This window comes from Lepidochelys kempii, chromosome 19 (assembly GCF_965140285.1).
Source record: "Lepidochelys kempii isolate rLepKem1 chromosome 19, rLepKem1.hap1, whole genome shotgun sequence".
In the NCBI taxonomy this organism is placed as follows: domain Eukaryota; kingdom Metazoa; phylum Chordata; order Testudines; family Cheloniidae; genus Lepidochelys; species Lepidochelys kempii.
In genome coordinates this window covers 11,766,451-11,780,515 of record NC_136398.1, presented here as the reverse complement: position 1 = coordinate 11,780,515, position 14,065 = coordinate 11,766,451, and the positions used below count along the sequence as shown (strand labels likewise).

The 14,065-nt window shown below is 53.7% G+C and overlaps 1 protein-coding gene across 4 annotated transcripts in view; it reads left to right on the top strand.

Annotated features, from left to right (window-relative positions):
- ASAP3 (ArfGAP with SH3 domain, ankyrin repeat and PH domain 3) overlaps nt 1–14,065 on the top strand; it is a 72,605-nt gene that overhangs the window by 20,222 nt on the left and 38,318 nt on the right. For all 4 annotated transcript variants that reach the window (XM_073317921.1, XM_073317919.1, XM_073317922.2 and 1 more), the window contains exons 3-4: nt 3,582–3,727; nt 10,832–10,906. In XM_073317921.1, coding sequence (XP_073174022.1) covers nt 3,582–3,727; nt 10,832–10,906 — 221 coding nt within the window. The remainder of the gene's footprint in view (nt 1–3,581; nt 3,728–10,831; nt 10,907–14,065) is intronic.

Below are 14,065 nucleotides of genomic sequence, written 5' to 3'. Positions count from 1 at the left end.
CTGCCCTGTGACTGGCTGGTTTGCTCTCCCCGGCCCCCACATCTCTTTACCTCCCCTGCCTCTCTCACCCTCCTCTTTTCCCCTGCCCCTCCTCCGTCTTCCCTTCCCTTCCCACGCAGCTGACCCCTCTCCTAACAAAATCAATCACCCATTTAAAAAACATTGGTGGCACTGACATGCCATTCGCTCCCATCACATGGTTCACTCTGCTCATGTGTTCTACCCTGCCCCCCACCTGTGCCTGTCTGGCCTCCTTAGGGCAAGGGCTGTCTACTACTCTGTTCGTACCGCACCTAGCGCAATGGGACCTCATGCTTGGGTGGTCCTAGTAATAACCGCCATTATTTATAATAATTTATAATATTTATAATAATCCAGGATTTAGGCTCCTAAATCACTTAGGGCATGTCTACGCGGCACAGCAGCGAGTCTCAGAGCCCAGGGCAACTGACTTGGGTGTGAGCTGTGGGGCTAAAAATAGCCGTGTAGATGTTCAGGGCTGGAGTCTGGGCTCTGAAACGCAGTGATGGGAGAGGACCCTGACTGACACTGCAACATCGAGCCCTGCAGACAGCCCAGGACAGTTGATGTGGGCTGCCACCTTGGGGTTTTTTAGTTGTTGTTGCTGTGTAGACACACCCGTAGGCACCTCAGTCCCTTCTGAAAATGGGAGTTTGGCTTCTTGCATTAATTTAGATGGAATAACTGGGCCCAAAGAATCAAAGATGTTCAACATAAAACAGAGTTAAACAAGGTTCAGGGGCTGGGTATACAGAGACCTTCGCCTGCTTTGTCCCACGGCAAACCCCCCATGTAACCCTCCTTTCATTAAAGGAGAGAGTGTCAAAATGCACGGCGTTATGGCTTTCATTTGAACGATGTCCCTTGCTCCCTTGCGCTGGAGAGAGGCTTTTTGAATGAAAATCCCCTTGTTTGACAGTCTCTTCAGTGGCCATAACCGTCCCTGTGGGGAAAAGAGGAGACGTTAGTTGACGAGCGGGAGGTCGCATTGTTAATGTCTGAACCTGTTTCCCAGAAGACCAAACCAGACAGACAGACACACACACGAGAAAAGAACAGCAGAGAGAGAAGATGGAGCTTGTGCATCTGGGGTTGACTTGCAACCTCAGTTGCTGAAAAGGCACAGACCAGGGTGATCCGGGGTCTAGTTTTCAACCGGAACGCCCAGTTGAAAAGGGACCGCGGTGGCTCCGGTCAGCTCCGCCGACCGGGCCATTAAAAGTCCTGCAGGCTGTGCTGTGGTGCTAAGGCAGGCTAGTTCCTGCCTGTCCTGGCACCGTGCTGCGCCCTGGAAGTGGCCGGCAGGTCTGGTTCCTAGGCGGGGGGGCCATGGGGCTCTGCGCGCTGAGCACTGGCTCCGCACTCCAGCCAATGGGAGCTCGGGGTTGGGGAGGGGGCTGTTCCTGAAGGGGAGAGCGGCATGCAGAGCCTCCTGGTCCCCCACCTGGGACCCGTCGTGGTGGCCGCTTCGGGGGCACACGCATCTGCAGTGTGGTGCCAGGACAGGGAGGCAGCCTGCCTTAGCCCCGCAGCGCTGCTGGCCCAGGTAAGCCCTGAGCCCCCCACAAACCCAGAGCCCCCTCCTGCACCCCAAACCTGCATCCCTGGCCCCACCTCGGAGGCTGCACCCCAAACCCCGCATCCCTGGCCCCACCTCGGAGGCTGCACCCCCTCCTACACCCCAACCTCCTGCCTCAACCCTCGGCCCCAACCAGTGTTCCCTCTAATATTTGACAGGCCGTGTGTGCAAAAAATTTCTTCTGTGCAAATTGTTGTGCTTCTGTGCACATTTTTTGGGTGTGCGGTGTTTTGCTGTGTGCGCGGGATTTAGGATCTGTGTGCACGCGCCCAGCTGAGAGGGAACAGTGGCCCCAACCCTCAGCCTGGAGCCCCTGCATCCCAAACCCCTCATCCCCCACCCCAGAACCGGCACCTCCAGCCCAGAGCCCTCACCCCCTCCCACACCCCAACCTCCTGCCTCAACCCGCAGCCCCCTCCCACACTCCGAATCCCTCGGCCGCAGCCTGGAGCCTCCTCCCGCACTCCAACCCCACTCCAGAGCCTGCACCCGCAGCCGGAGCCCTCACCTTAACTCCGTGCCCCACCCTGGAGCCTGCACCCCAGTTAGAGCCCTCACACTCTCCCGCCCCACAGCCCCCTGCCCCAGCCCAGTGAAAGGGAGTGAGGGTGGGGGGGAGAGCAAGCCACAGAGGAAGGGGGGATGGAGTGAGTGGGGGGCGGGGCTGCGGGGCAGGGCCTTGGGGAAGGTGCGGGGCTGGGGTGTTTGGTTTTGTGCGACTAGAAAGTTGGCAACCCTAGCACAGACCCAGCACGCGGTCTGATCAGCCACTCTGAGACCTGGCAAACTTGTACCAGTATCGGGGGGTGAGGTAAGGCGTTGCTTTTAGTCACCTCTTTTGGGGCACAGTCTCATAGCAGTGTTGTAAAATCTACGGTCTTGGCAGGCTGGACAGAAGGCCAAAGGCAGGGCGGGGGCAGAGAAAGAGAAGAAATAAGGTGAGGGCTAGGAAAAGGACACACTGGGTGTGTGTTTGACAAAGTCTCATCCCAGGTGGTGGTTGGGAGTCAGCTGGAGGTGACAATGTTATCTGGGTGTGTCTCTCTGGCTCGCTGTAGTCAGGACACCTCTCAGGATTAGGCTGATGAAGGCCTGGGATCCCAGGAGATGGAGGGGTGGCTGATGAAGGCCTAGGGTCCCAGGAGATGGAGGGGTGGTGGCCATGATGGTGACGCTTGCTCCAGTAGCCAGTTTTTCTCCCCAAAGTCTTTCTTTAAAGACCTCAAAGGGAGTGTGGGTGGACTAGCCCCTCCCCATCAATTAGGCCTAATAACCAACAAACCAATTTTGGTTCATTTAACTTCTGGTCTCATGTTTTGTCATTTGCCAGGTGTGATCTGAACACAGGCGTTGAGTTCTAGCAGGAGGCCTTTTTGTTTGGACTAATTCAGTTTTTCTGTCTTGCTTTTGCATCTTTTCCCATCAACACCTGTGGTTGGGTCATTGGGATGTCTCATGAACTTTCACTCATTCTTCACAGTGGAGCTCATAATCCCGAGCTCCTCCCACCTTTCCCAGTAGGAGGTGCTGTAGAGAATGGCACATGAGCACGAGCTTCAGGGGTGCTTGTGTAACCCACACACCTCCTGGGTGTGGTGCTCTGTCCCGTCTATTGGCACTGAGACCACTTGGAGAGAGAGACAAAATGAGTCTGCTCTACAGCCTTACCTAAGAACCAGTTGGCTTTTAGCTCACACGGTAGAGGCTCATGCACTAAGCTCCAGAGGTCCCCGGTTTGATCCCGCCCGCCGACAACCAGGGTCTGTCGGCATTACACTTGCATCTACTTCAGCAGGGGGTGCTAGAGAGAAAGGCGCATTGGCTGGATCTGGCTGTTCACAGCCTCTCCCAGCAGGAGGCGCTGTAGACAACCGCACAGTACTGCTGTCTGGGGGGAAACATCACAGCTGCTCGTTGCCAGCACATGGAGTCTCCGTAGACCTTTGTCCTGGGTTTCACTGGTGTCGTCTCTTCCCCGCAGCACATGTCGAGAACGAGGAGCAGTACAGTGAATCTCTGGAGAACTTCGGCAACAACCACCTGTCTCAGAACAATCACGAGCTTTCCACCGGCTTCCTGAACCTGGCGGTCTTCACCAGAGAAGTGACCGCGCTCTTCAAGAACCTGGTAAGGAGCTGCTGCTCTCAATTCCTGCACCCTCTGTGTTTCACTGACACCACACCCCCCACACCCTCCCCCGTCTTGGTGACCGGGGAGGAGACAGTGTGAACAGAGTGATCTGCGTGGGCACTTCTGGCTAAGGGACCAGGAAGCAGAGGGAGGGGTGTGATACCAGAGAGAGCGTACAGTGATTGTGGGGAGGCTGTTAGACCTGTGTCTTGGGGCAGCTCTTCTTTTGGGGACCCAGTGTAGGATGGTGGCCCTTCTGAAGTCTCCCCACCTCCGTCATGACACTGGGGTGTCTATCCTGCCACACCCCATAGCCACATCATGATGAAACATCTCCATGCGATAGCCCGAGGGATATGCTGGGTGGCTTTCCGCCACCTGTGATGTCAAGGCACAGTGGCCTGGTCCCGCTTGGGACCCTCATGGATCATACTGAAACAAGAGACGAGACCCAAGCAGGCCACCGGATCCCAATTCCCAACAGGGCTTGGGGGCAGTTCCAATCCAGAAGCTGAGTCAGATCCTCTGCTGGTGTAAACTGGAGTAGCTCTGTTGAAGTCAGTGTAGCTCTGTTGATTTGCACCAGCTCGGAGTCTGACCCTGTCTTTTCAGTGACCCTGAACTGGGGCCCTGAATCCAAATGCTTCATCAAGGCCAGTGAAAGCTGAGAATCTTTCCATTGACTTCAATGGGCTTTGGGTTAATCTCTTAAAGCGTAAATGTTGGGGGTAAGCAGATGGCGTGAACGTTCCTGAGTTCTAGGGTGTAGAGATCTCTGGGTCTCCCTCTTTGGCTCAGATCCAGGCTGCTCTAAAATCATTTTAAAAATTGGCCAGTTTTGTGTGTCTCCCGCATAGAGTCTGGATGTGCTCCAACATCACTAAACCTGAGGGGAAACTCTCTTGTTTCTTAGCTGGTGGAAAAACCTTCTTCCTCTTGGAACCGACGGATCTCGCTGCAGGGAATCCTGCATTCACCTGTGCCAGGTCATGCATGCGACATTTAACATGAACATGCACATACATACCGGGGTAGGGAGAGCTCAGACGTGCGTGCACTTCCCTTGGGGGTCTGTGCGCGCGCATCCTGTTGATACGGGTACTTGCCTGGGACACGAGTGTACCTTTGATGCGTACGCACTGGCTCATCCTGCTGTGTGTCCAGGGGTACCAGCAGGAATGTTGAGTTCATGCAATAATGTGGAGGCAGGTCTATATGCCCAGGGCAAAAGGCAGGTGCACACGCCGCACGGACAATACAGGAGCAGATCTCAGGCTAGCCTGCAACACGACCTTTCCAGTCTCCGAGCATTCAGGACAATAGGGCATTGTTTGGCAGTGCAAATCTCCTAATGATTTTAGCTTAAGTTGGGCCCAACACGGTACTGCTGATCGAGGGAAAGGTAATTAACCAAGTGCTTTTCTTGGCTGTTACTGTCGTTTATAAGCTTTAAAGCCTTTGTGGTCCAATTCCCTGTCAGTCTCGCATGCATCCTCTCGTGGCCTAGCTGGAGGAAAATCTCCATAACACTCCCAGCCAATTCCGGGTTCAGGAAAGATCAAGGACACCACTGATGCAGTTGCCTCGTTGCTTGCTAAATCGAGCAGTGTAGAATTTGTTGAATATCCTGTATCAGAGGCTTATCTCCTACCCTGGCTGGGACAAGGACTCTGGGTGGGAGGAGGCCGATATCTGTTTCACATCAAAAGCATCTATGATCCTTTTCAGAGTAACAGCCGTGTTAGTCTGTATTCACAAAAAGAAAAGGAGGACTTGTGGCACCTTAGAGACTAACCAATTTATTTGAGCATGAGCTTTCGTGAGCTACAGCTCACTTCATCAGATGCATACCGTGGAAACTGCCTATGATCCTGTTTGCCAAGAAGGGAATCAAAACACAGCAAGGCCTGTCAGAAGGAAGGAGCCGAAGGGAGTGGGGACAATGGATAGAATATCAACCTAATTAAAGAGGTGGGGGTCTTAATGCCAAACTGCCTGAGGCCAAATTAACCTGAAATCTGGTTCCTTCAAGACCTTTCAGTCCCTACATGGTGGAATCTGTGCTGAGAAGAGATCGGATCCCATGATGCTTTGGACTAACAAGCTCCCGAGGAAGTTGGGTCCGTGAGAAATGCGGTCAGTGGGAAGAGCCTGGCCTCTTGCCCGCGCTCCCTGGTGGAAGTCAATGGGGTTGCATTGTCATCCCACCTCAGACAGCGTTTCCCCCAGGTCTGTTAACGGGAAGCCTGAAGCAAACGCATTCAGTAGCCCCGATAGAAAATGGGGGGGGAGGGGAATTGGGGGAGGAAAAGAAAGCTTCATGAAATTTTCCTCGGTTTTGGGTCAACATTTCATTTGGTTGGAAATTCTCCACCCCCTCCTTGTCCTCAGCAGAACTTAATTAAGCAGGGATCTTGGAGGAGCTGTCCTGGAAAAGGCGTAGAACTGGTTGCTCTGGTTAACGGGCTGGGGCAGAGGCGAGTCTTTCCACTTATACACACGCACTTGCATGACCTGCACTCCTCGCTGTTCCTGAGTATGCACACCCTTCAGCTGTGTGAAATAGACACTCAGTGGGACCTTCTTAATTGCTCCCTTCCCCGCTCCGAGTGCTTTTCCAGGCAGGTGAATCCCTGCAGGCCAGAGAAGTGTGTGTGTGTGTGTGTGTGAGAGTGAGAGAGAGACAAGCGAGCACCCAGATAGCAGGGTATGAAGGTTACGTGCTGGCACCTGGATTCCCTTCAAGAGGGGAGGATGCTGCTTGCTCCTGTCGCTCCCTGGGCAATCCAAACTCAGTTGCTCACCAGGCTTCCCTGGGCCTTCCCCAGCTACATTCCCCTGTTGTGGCCCCGTGGTTGTGTCCTGCTGCTGACCCTGTTCCTCCTCTGCGCCGGGTGTGGTATAAATGCTTAGAAGTGGAGAACGTTGCCTCTAGCCCCTGTGGGAGGGGTAAGCCCCTCCCTGGCCCCCTACTGCATAACACTCGGCAGGAAAGCATGACCCCTCCGTGGTACCCTGTGCTGTCAGCCGGTGCCAGGAGGGCATTGCTCGCTCCGGCTGGCTTGAGCCAGTGCACTGAGGTGGTCCAGGCCTTCTTGGCACATGGGTCCCCTGGGGTAGACAGACTGGGCCCTGATGCCAGGAGTCCTGGTCTAATGATTTAAAATGGTTCTAATCCCATTGTGCCCAGTCACTTCACGCCACGCCCCACCCCACCCCAGAGACCTCCCCTGTGGGGAAGCACAAAGCAGGTCTGATCACGGCCCCCTCCCGCAACAGCTGGGGCTGGCTTTGGGCAAGTGCCAGGTGTTTCTGCCTGTGGGGGAGGGGATGCTCTTTAAAAGTTCATCTGTTCATTCATGGGAGGGGAGAGTGTAGTGGGTGCGTGGAGGCTCAGGTGAGATCCTGCTTCTGCTGGAGCCTGTTGCAAAACTCCTCTGACAGCCGTGGAGCCAGACTGGCCCCTCGGAAAGCTGGTCGCTTGGTGAAAGTGAGGTTATGAAATTGGGATGAGCGCTTTAGAGCCCCATAGTGGGTGGATGGGGCCATAGACTCCCCCCTTGCTCTTTGCAACGCAGCCCTGCCAGTGGCCCTCAATCCTGATCCCGAGCCCTGGGCACCCCCCCCCCCACCCACACAGCTCTGGCCATGCCCTCACTCCCGACCCACAGCCCCCCTGCTATTCTAGCCCCTGGGCTTCCTCCCCCAACCCACATAAGTCTGGCCATGCCCCTCATTCCTGACCCGCAGCCCCCCTGCTATTGTAGCCCCTGGGCTTCCCTCCTCACCCCGACCCACACAGCTCTGGCCATACCCCTCGCTCTTGACTCTCAGCCCCCCATTCTAGGCCAGAGTCAAGTGTTTGGGGAGGGGTGAGTTGAGCCAGTGGAGCAGATTAAAGAGAAAAGTGCTGAAATAGGGTCATGGGGACCTTCCAGAAAAGCTGGACTATTCCTGGGCTCCAATCCAGGCCTGAGCCTGGGTGAGTGGGGTGGCAACCTGCAGCCATCCCAGCAGGTGTGTTCAGAGTTGCCCCCTGCCTCTGCGTGCTGCAGTCAGCCCCCCGGAGCCCAATGCTTTCAGGCTGCGTTCTGTGTGTGGGTCGCAACTCTGGTCCCCGGCTGCATTCATTTACCTGGCTGGGCGTGTGCAGGCTTGTAACTTTCAGCAGTAAATCGTGTTTTCTCATTGCAATGTATCCCGCTCCTTTCTCGATTCCTGGCAGTGTTTATGCCACCTCCACCCCTGGTCTCCCTGTAGTATTTCCTCTTCCCCGCTTTGCCTTGGAAAGCGACACAGATTCCACTGACTCAGTGAGCCAAGGCCTCTGGGTTTGCTTTAACTTTCTTTTTCTGCCAGTGTTTCTGCTTTCCCTCTCCCCCCATCCAAACCTTGGCCAATAGTTCCCCTCTCCTCCACGCTTCCCCGCCCCGAATACCACTTCATAATGAGGCGTGGTGGTTTAGTGGTTAGAGTAGGCAGGAATTGGGTGTCAGGACACCCGGGTTCCATTCCCATCTCTGAGAGGGAGAGTGACTGATATCATAGTTACAGTGTGGGATGGCTACTCGAGGGACCATTTCCCAGTTCCGCTGCTGGCTCTCTACAAACGTTCTCAAGTTGTGTTGGCTTTCTGTGCCTCAGTCGTCCCCCCCCAACAAACAAACATTTGTCTGGTTTCACAGTACTAGCCATGTTAGTCTGTATCCGCAAAAAAAAAAGAAAGGAGGACTTGTGGCACCTTAGAAACTAGCAAATTTATGTGAGCATAAGCTTTCCTGAGCTACAGCTCACTTCATTGGATGCAACATTTGTCTGTCTCCCCGGGGGTTGTGAGGGTTAATTAGCATTTGTAAAGTGCTAAATGTCAAAGTGGGGGGAGATCAGTGGTGGCTATCTGAGAGGCGGGGGGGGAAATCAGTGGTGCTATCCCAATAGGCCGGCATCACGTGTGACTCTTCGGTGAGGGTGCGAAAGGCACAGGCATTGGCATTAGGGCTGTGGGTAAGAACCCCCTCAGTCGTGGATCAGGCCCCGTTGTGCTAGGTGCTGTACAAACAGACGGTTCTGGTCCCAAAGATCTTAAAATCCTGGTTGTGTGAGCATCTCATAAACACTCAAGAGTTTATCCTCCCCCGAGGAAGTAGGGCAGGATTGCGATCCCTGTTTTACAGATGGGGAACTGAGGCACAGAGCATTCCAATGGCTTGGCCAAGATCACACACAGTCTGGGGACCAAGGAATTCATCCCAGATCTCCTGAGTCCAGGGCTCTAACCACTAGGCCATCCTCCCTCTGCAGCTGAGCCTCCTGGCTTGCAGTCAAAACGCAACATCAAGTGCGGAATGGTTGATGGCCTTTTGCGCCTGCCCCCCATCTCTGAGCTTCTGGAGGTTGCTGTCCTAACCCTCCCGTTTCCCCACCTGCACCCCTGGAAAACACCCCATGTGGGATCAGAGCTGTGGTTTCACGTTCCAACATGGATGTCCCCCCAGTCACATGAGAGATGCCAGTGAAGGATTCACAGGAACCCCAGTGATGGTTTGAAACTGCCCCTATTCCCCCTCCTGTCCCCCGAAACTCTTCTGGCTGCAGGGAGCTGGTGTCCCACTGGAAGCCTGTTCGGAGGGACGTTCCAGGTTCCTTCCGATGCTGGGAAGAGGCTTGTGTAGCAGTGCTGGCAGCTTCTCGCGCTCTCTGCTGCAGCATTTAATTTTGTGCCGCTCTCCTCCCCTGGAGAACTGCTTTGATCGTTGCCTTCGGGGTGGCATGGGGGTGGGAGGGGTGCTTGGACTAACCTCCCACTGACGTGGTTTGTGGTAACAGCCCCACATCAGACATCTTGCAGCCATCCCCAGCTAACCAGCTACATCTGGCACAAAGTGGGCCCTTCCCCCTCATCTTAACGGTTAAATCCATGCCAGCTCTCCCAGGTGGCCAGAACCTGCCTGGCTCCCTGGCTCTTAATACTTAGCAGGGATGGGACTTGCCTGACCTCTTTGATCCCGAAGCTGCAGGGTGCAGTGTACCCTGCCTGTGTCCAGTCCTGGGAGGAGGAGAAGAGGGCTGTTACGCTGTGGTCTGGTAGGGATGGTACTGGTTTCAGATTTGGGAGACCTGGCTCTGCCACTGACCTGCTGTGTGCTCTTGGGAAAGCCCCTTTGTTGCTCTGTGCCTCAGTTTCCCCACTTGCTCTTTTGTCTGACTGTTTAGATTGTGAGCAATTTGGGAAGGGACTGTCTGTTTCTCACTAAGTGTCTGTGCAGTACACCGCATAACAATGCCCTGATCTTCATAATGCCGAGAGGCCCCGATTGTAATACAAAGATTTCCTTTAAACCCACCGCTGCGGTGATGCCTCCAAAACACTGGTCTAAGGTCAGGCCGCTGGTGTGCTGTGAGGTAATCTGATGGTAATCCTCTTGCTGTTAGCTGGTGTTACTTCCTTGTCTGGCTGCCGTACTCCTCTGTTGTCTCTCCTGTTAGACCTGGCTGGTAAGCTCTTCAGGGCAGAGACCTTCTTTTCAATATATGTGTTTGGCATGGCTCTAATCTCTCATTGTGGCCTTCAATCACTGCTATGATACAACGAATGAACAGCCCAGAGCGATATTTTCTATTGTTAGTTGCAGTGTTCAGATGGCCTATGGAACAACCTGCCACAGGAAAGTTGTGCAGCCAAAGCCTCGTGGCTATGCTTTTTAAATACAGCCCACATACTGTCTCAACAAGAGGATGTCATTCCCCAGATTGACATGAAGGGAGCATCGTGCAGTGTGTCCACTAGTCTCCAGCTCCAGATTCACCAAGGGACATTTGCACTCCAGGACCCATCAGCAGGGGCGGTTCCTCTGTAGTCAGTCGCACACACCAACAGGCCCCTACCTAGCTTGAGTACCAGTTTTGTCTCCCTTGCTTACCAGGGGTCGCACCCTGCCTGGAACACACTCCAGCACCTGGGGGCACCTAGTGGCTAAATAAGGTACTGCTGGTAAACCAATTGTCCTATGGGTGCAGTGGCTGGGCAGCCGGTGCCGTTAAGGGCTGAGGGGCCTGCACCAGCCGCTTTGTAACCAGTCCTTGTTTTGCTGGATTTTCCAGGTGCAGAATCTGAACAACATCGTCTCCTTCCCCATGGAGAGCCTGCTAAAGGGGCAGCTGAAAGATGGCCGGCTGGTAAGATCCCACTCAGGTGGTGGGCACTTGATGTGTGGAGGTGCAAGATGGCAGGGGGGAACCCAGGAAGGAAGGCTGCCATTTAATGTTGCTGTGTCCTTGTCTGGGGTTGGCTCAGGATACGGACCCTGGACTTCAGGAAAGCAGACTTCGACTCCCTCGGGGAACGGATGGGTAGGATCCCCTGGGGGACTAACATGAAGGGGAAAGGAGTCCAGGAGAGCTGGCTGTATTTCAAGGAATCCCTGTTGAGGTTACAGGGACAAACCATCCCGATGTGTCGAAAGAATAGTAAGTATGGCAGGCGACCAGCTTGGCTTAACGGTGAAATCCTAGCAGATCTTAAGCATAAAAAAGAAGCTTACAAGAAGTGGAAGGTTAGACATATGACCAGGGAAGAGTATAAAAATATTGCTCGGGCATGTAGGAATGAAATTAGGAGGGCCAAATCGCACCTGGAGCTGCAGCTAGCGAGAGATGTTAAGAGTAACAAGAAGGGTTTCTTCAGGTATGTTGGCAACAAGAAGAAAGCCAAGGAAAGTGTGGGCCCCTTACTGAATGAGGGAGGCAACCTAGTGACAGAGGATGTGGAAAAAGCTAATGTACTCAATGCTTTTTTTGCCTCTGTCTTCACGAACAAGGTCAGCTCCCAGACTGCTGCGCTGGGCATCACAACATGGGGAATAGATGGCCAGCCCTCTGTGGAGATAGAGGTGGTTAGGGACTATTTAGAAAAACTGAACGTGCACAAGTCCATGGGGCCGGATGAGTTGCATCCGAGAGTGCTAAAGGAACTGGCGGCTGTGATTGCAGAGCCACTGGCCATTATCTTTGAAAACTCGTGGCGAACGGGGGAAGTCCCGGATGACTGGAAAAAGGCAAATGTAGTGCCAATCTTTAAAAAAGGGAAGAAGGAGGATCCTGGGAACTACAGGCCAGTCAGCCTCACTTCAGTCCCCGGAAAAATCATGGAGCAGGTCCTCAAAGAATCAATCCTGAAGCACTTACATGAGAGGAAAGTGATCAGGAACAGTCAGCATGGATTCACCAAGGGAAGGTCATGCCTGACTAATCTAATTGCCTTCTATGCTGAGATTACTGGTTCTGTGGATGAAGGGAAAGCAGTGGATGTATTGTTTCTTGACTTTAGCAAAGCTTTTGACACGGTCTCCCATAGTATTCTTGTCAGCAAGTTAAGGAAGTATGGGCTGGATGAATGCACTATAAGGTGGGTAGAAAGCTGGCTAGATTGTCGGGCTCAACGGGTAGTGATCAATGGCTCCATGTCTAGTTGGCAGCCGGTATCAAGTGGAGTGCCCCAAGGGTCAGTCCTGGGGCCGGTTTTATTCAATATCTTCATAAATGATCTGGAGGATGGTGTGGATTGCACTCTCAGCAAATTTGCGGATGATACTAAACTGGGAGGAGTGGTAGATACGCTGGAGGGCAGGGATAGGATACAGAAGGACCTAGACAAATTGGAGGATTGGGCCAAAAGAAATCTGATGAGGTTCAATAAGGATAAGTGCAGGGTCCTGCACTTAGGACGGAAGAACCCAATGCACAGCTACAGACTAGGGACCGAATGGCTAGGCAGCAGTTCTGCGGAAAAGGACCTAGGGGTGACAGTGGACGAGAAGCTGGATATGAGCCAGCAGTGTGCCCTTGTTGCCAAGAAGGCCAATAGCATTTTGGGATGTATAAGTAGGGGCATAGCGAGCAGATCGAGGGACGTGATCGTCCCCCTCTATTCGACATTGGTGAGGCCTCATCTGGAGTACTGTGTCCAGTTTTGGGCCCCACGCTACAAGAAGGATGTGGATAAATTGGAGAGAGTCCAGCAAAGGGCAACAAAAATGATTAGGGGTCTGGAAAAACATGAATTACGAGGAGAGGCTGAGGGAACTGGGATTGTTTAGTCTGTGGAAGAGAAGAATGAGGGGGGATTTGATAGCTGCTTTCAACTACCTGAGAGGTACTTCCAGAGAGGATGGTTCTAGACTATTCTCAATGGTGGAAGAGGACAGGACAAGGAGTAATGGTCTCAAGTTGCAGTGGGGGAGGTTTAGGTTGGATATTAGGAAAAACTTTTTCACTAGGAGGGTGGTGAAACACTGGAATGCGTTGCCTAGGGAGGTGGTGGAATCTCCTTCCTTAGAAGTTTTTAAGGTCAGGCTTGACAAAGCCCTGGCTGGGATGATTTAATTGGGGATGGGTCCTGCTTTTGAGCAGGGGGTTGGACTAGATGACCTCCTGAGGTCCCTTCCAACCCTGATATTCTATGATTCTTGTGTGTCCAACTCCTTGCCAGGAGTGGGTCCTTCCACCTATGGTAGATGGCTCCCCTGTGTTTCCTCCTTGATTGAGTGCAGCACCTCTGTGAGGCTCTGCAATGGCTCATGCTCATACCCACTGCGTTCGGGCAGCCTCCTGAGACCCACGGGAGACGGGCTGCCCTGCTACAGATCTCGGGAGTCAGGAAGGGAAAGCCCTGACCTTCCTTAGCTCCCTGTTCCTGTTACAACACACTGTGTAGACATCTGCTGGGGTGAGGACATGGACAGTTCAGAGTTGCTCCCTGGTGGTGTTGAGCACCCCAGGATCTGAGGTTGGGAGATGCCTTGGCTATTGTTGCTTATTCATTGCCAAAGGCTTTTATGGACTGCTCAGAGCAGCCCTCCACACTGGAGCGCCCTGCCTTCCCCCGACCAAAGGAGCAGGGTTCCCATCACAGCCAAAGCACTTTCCTTCCGCACCTTGATCACAGCAAGGAGACAGAGCTGCCTAGCAAGTCACATGGCCCTCCGGCCACAGCCAGTCCTGCAGCAGGGCCCGCAGTGACCAGACCAAAGAGCATCTCCTGGGAGTTGCGTTAGTAATCTTCTTGTGTGGCTTATAAGTGCCCGGAGGTCCCAGCTGAGAGCTGGGACCGTTGTGCTCGGAGCTGCACAGATATGGGGTGAGAGACCGGCTCTGCCTCAGAGAGCCGATGGGGTAACTAGAGCAGCCTGGTCTCTGTTTTGGTTGGGGAAGCTGAAGCACGGAGCAATCAAAAGGTGGCCAAGGTCATACAGGGAGCCTGTGGCAGAGGCAGGGATTGGACCCAAGTCCAGGGCCTCCCCCAAGAGATGATCCTTCCCCCCAAAGCAACCTCTTAAC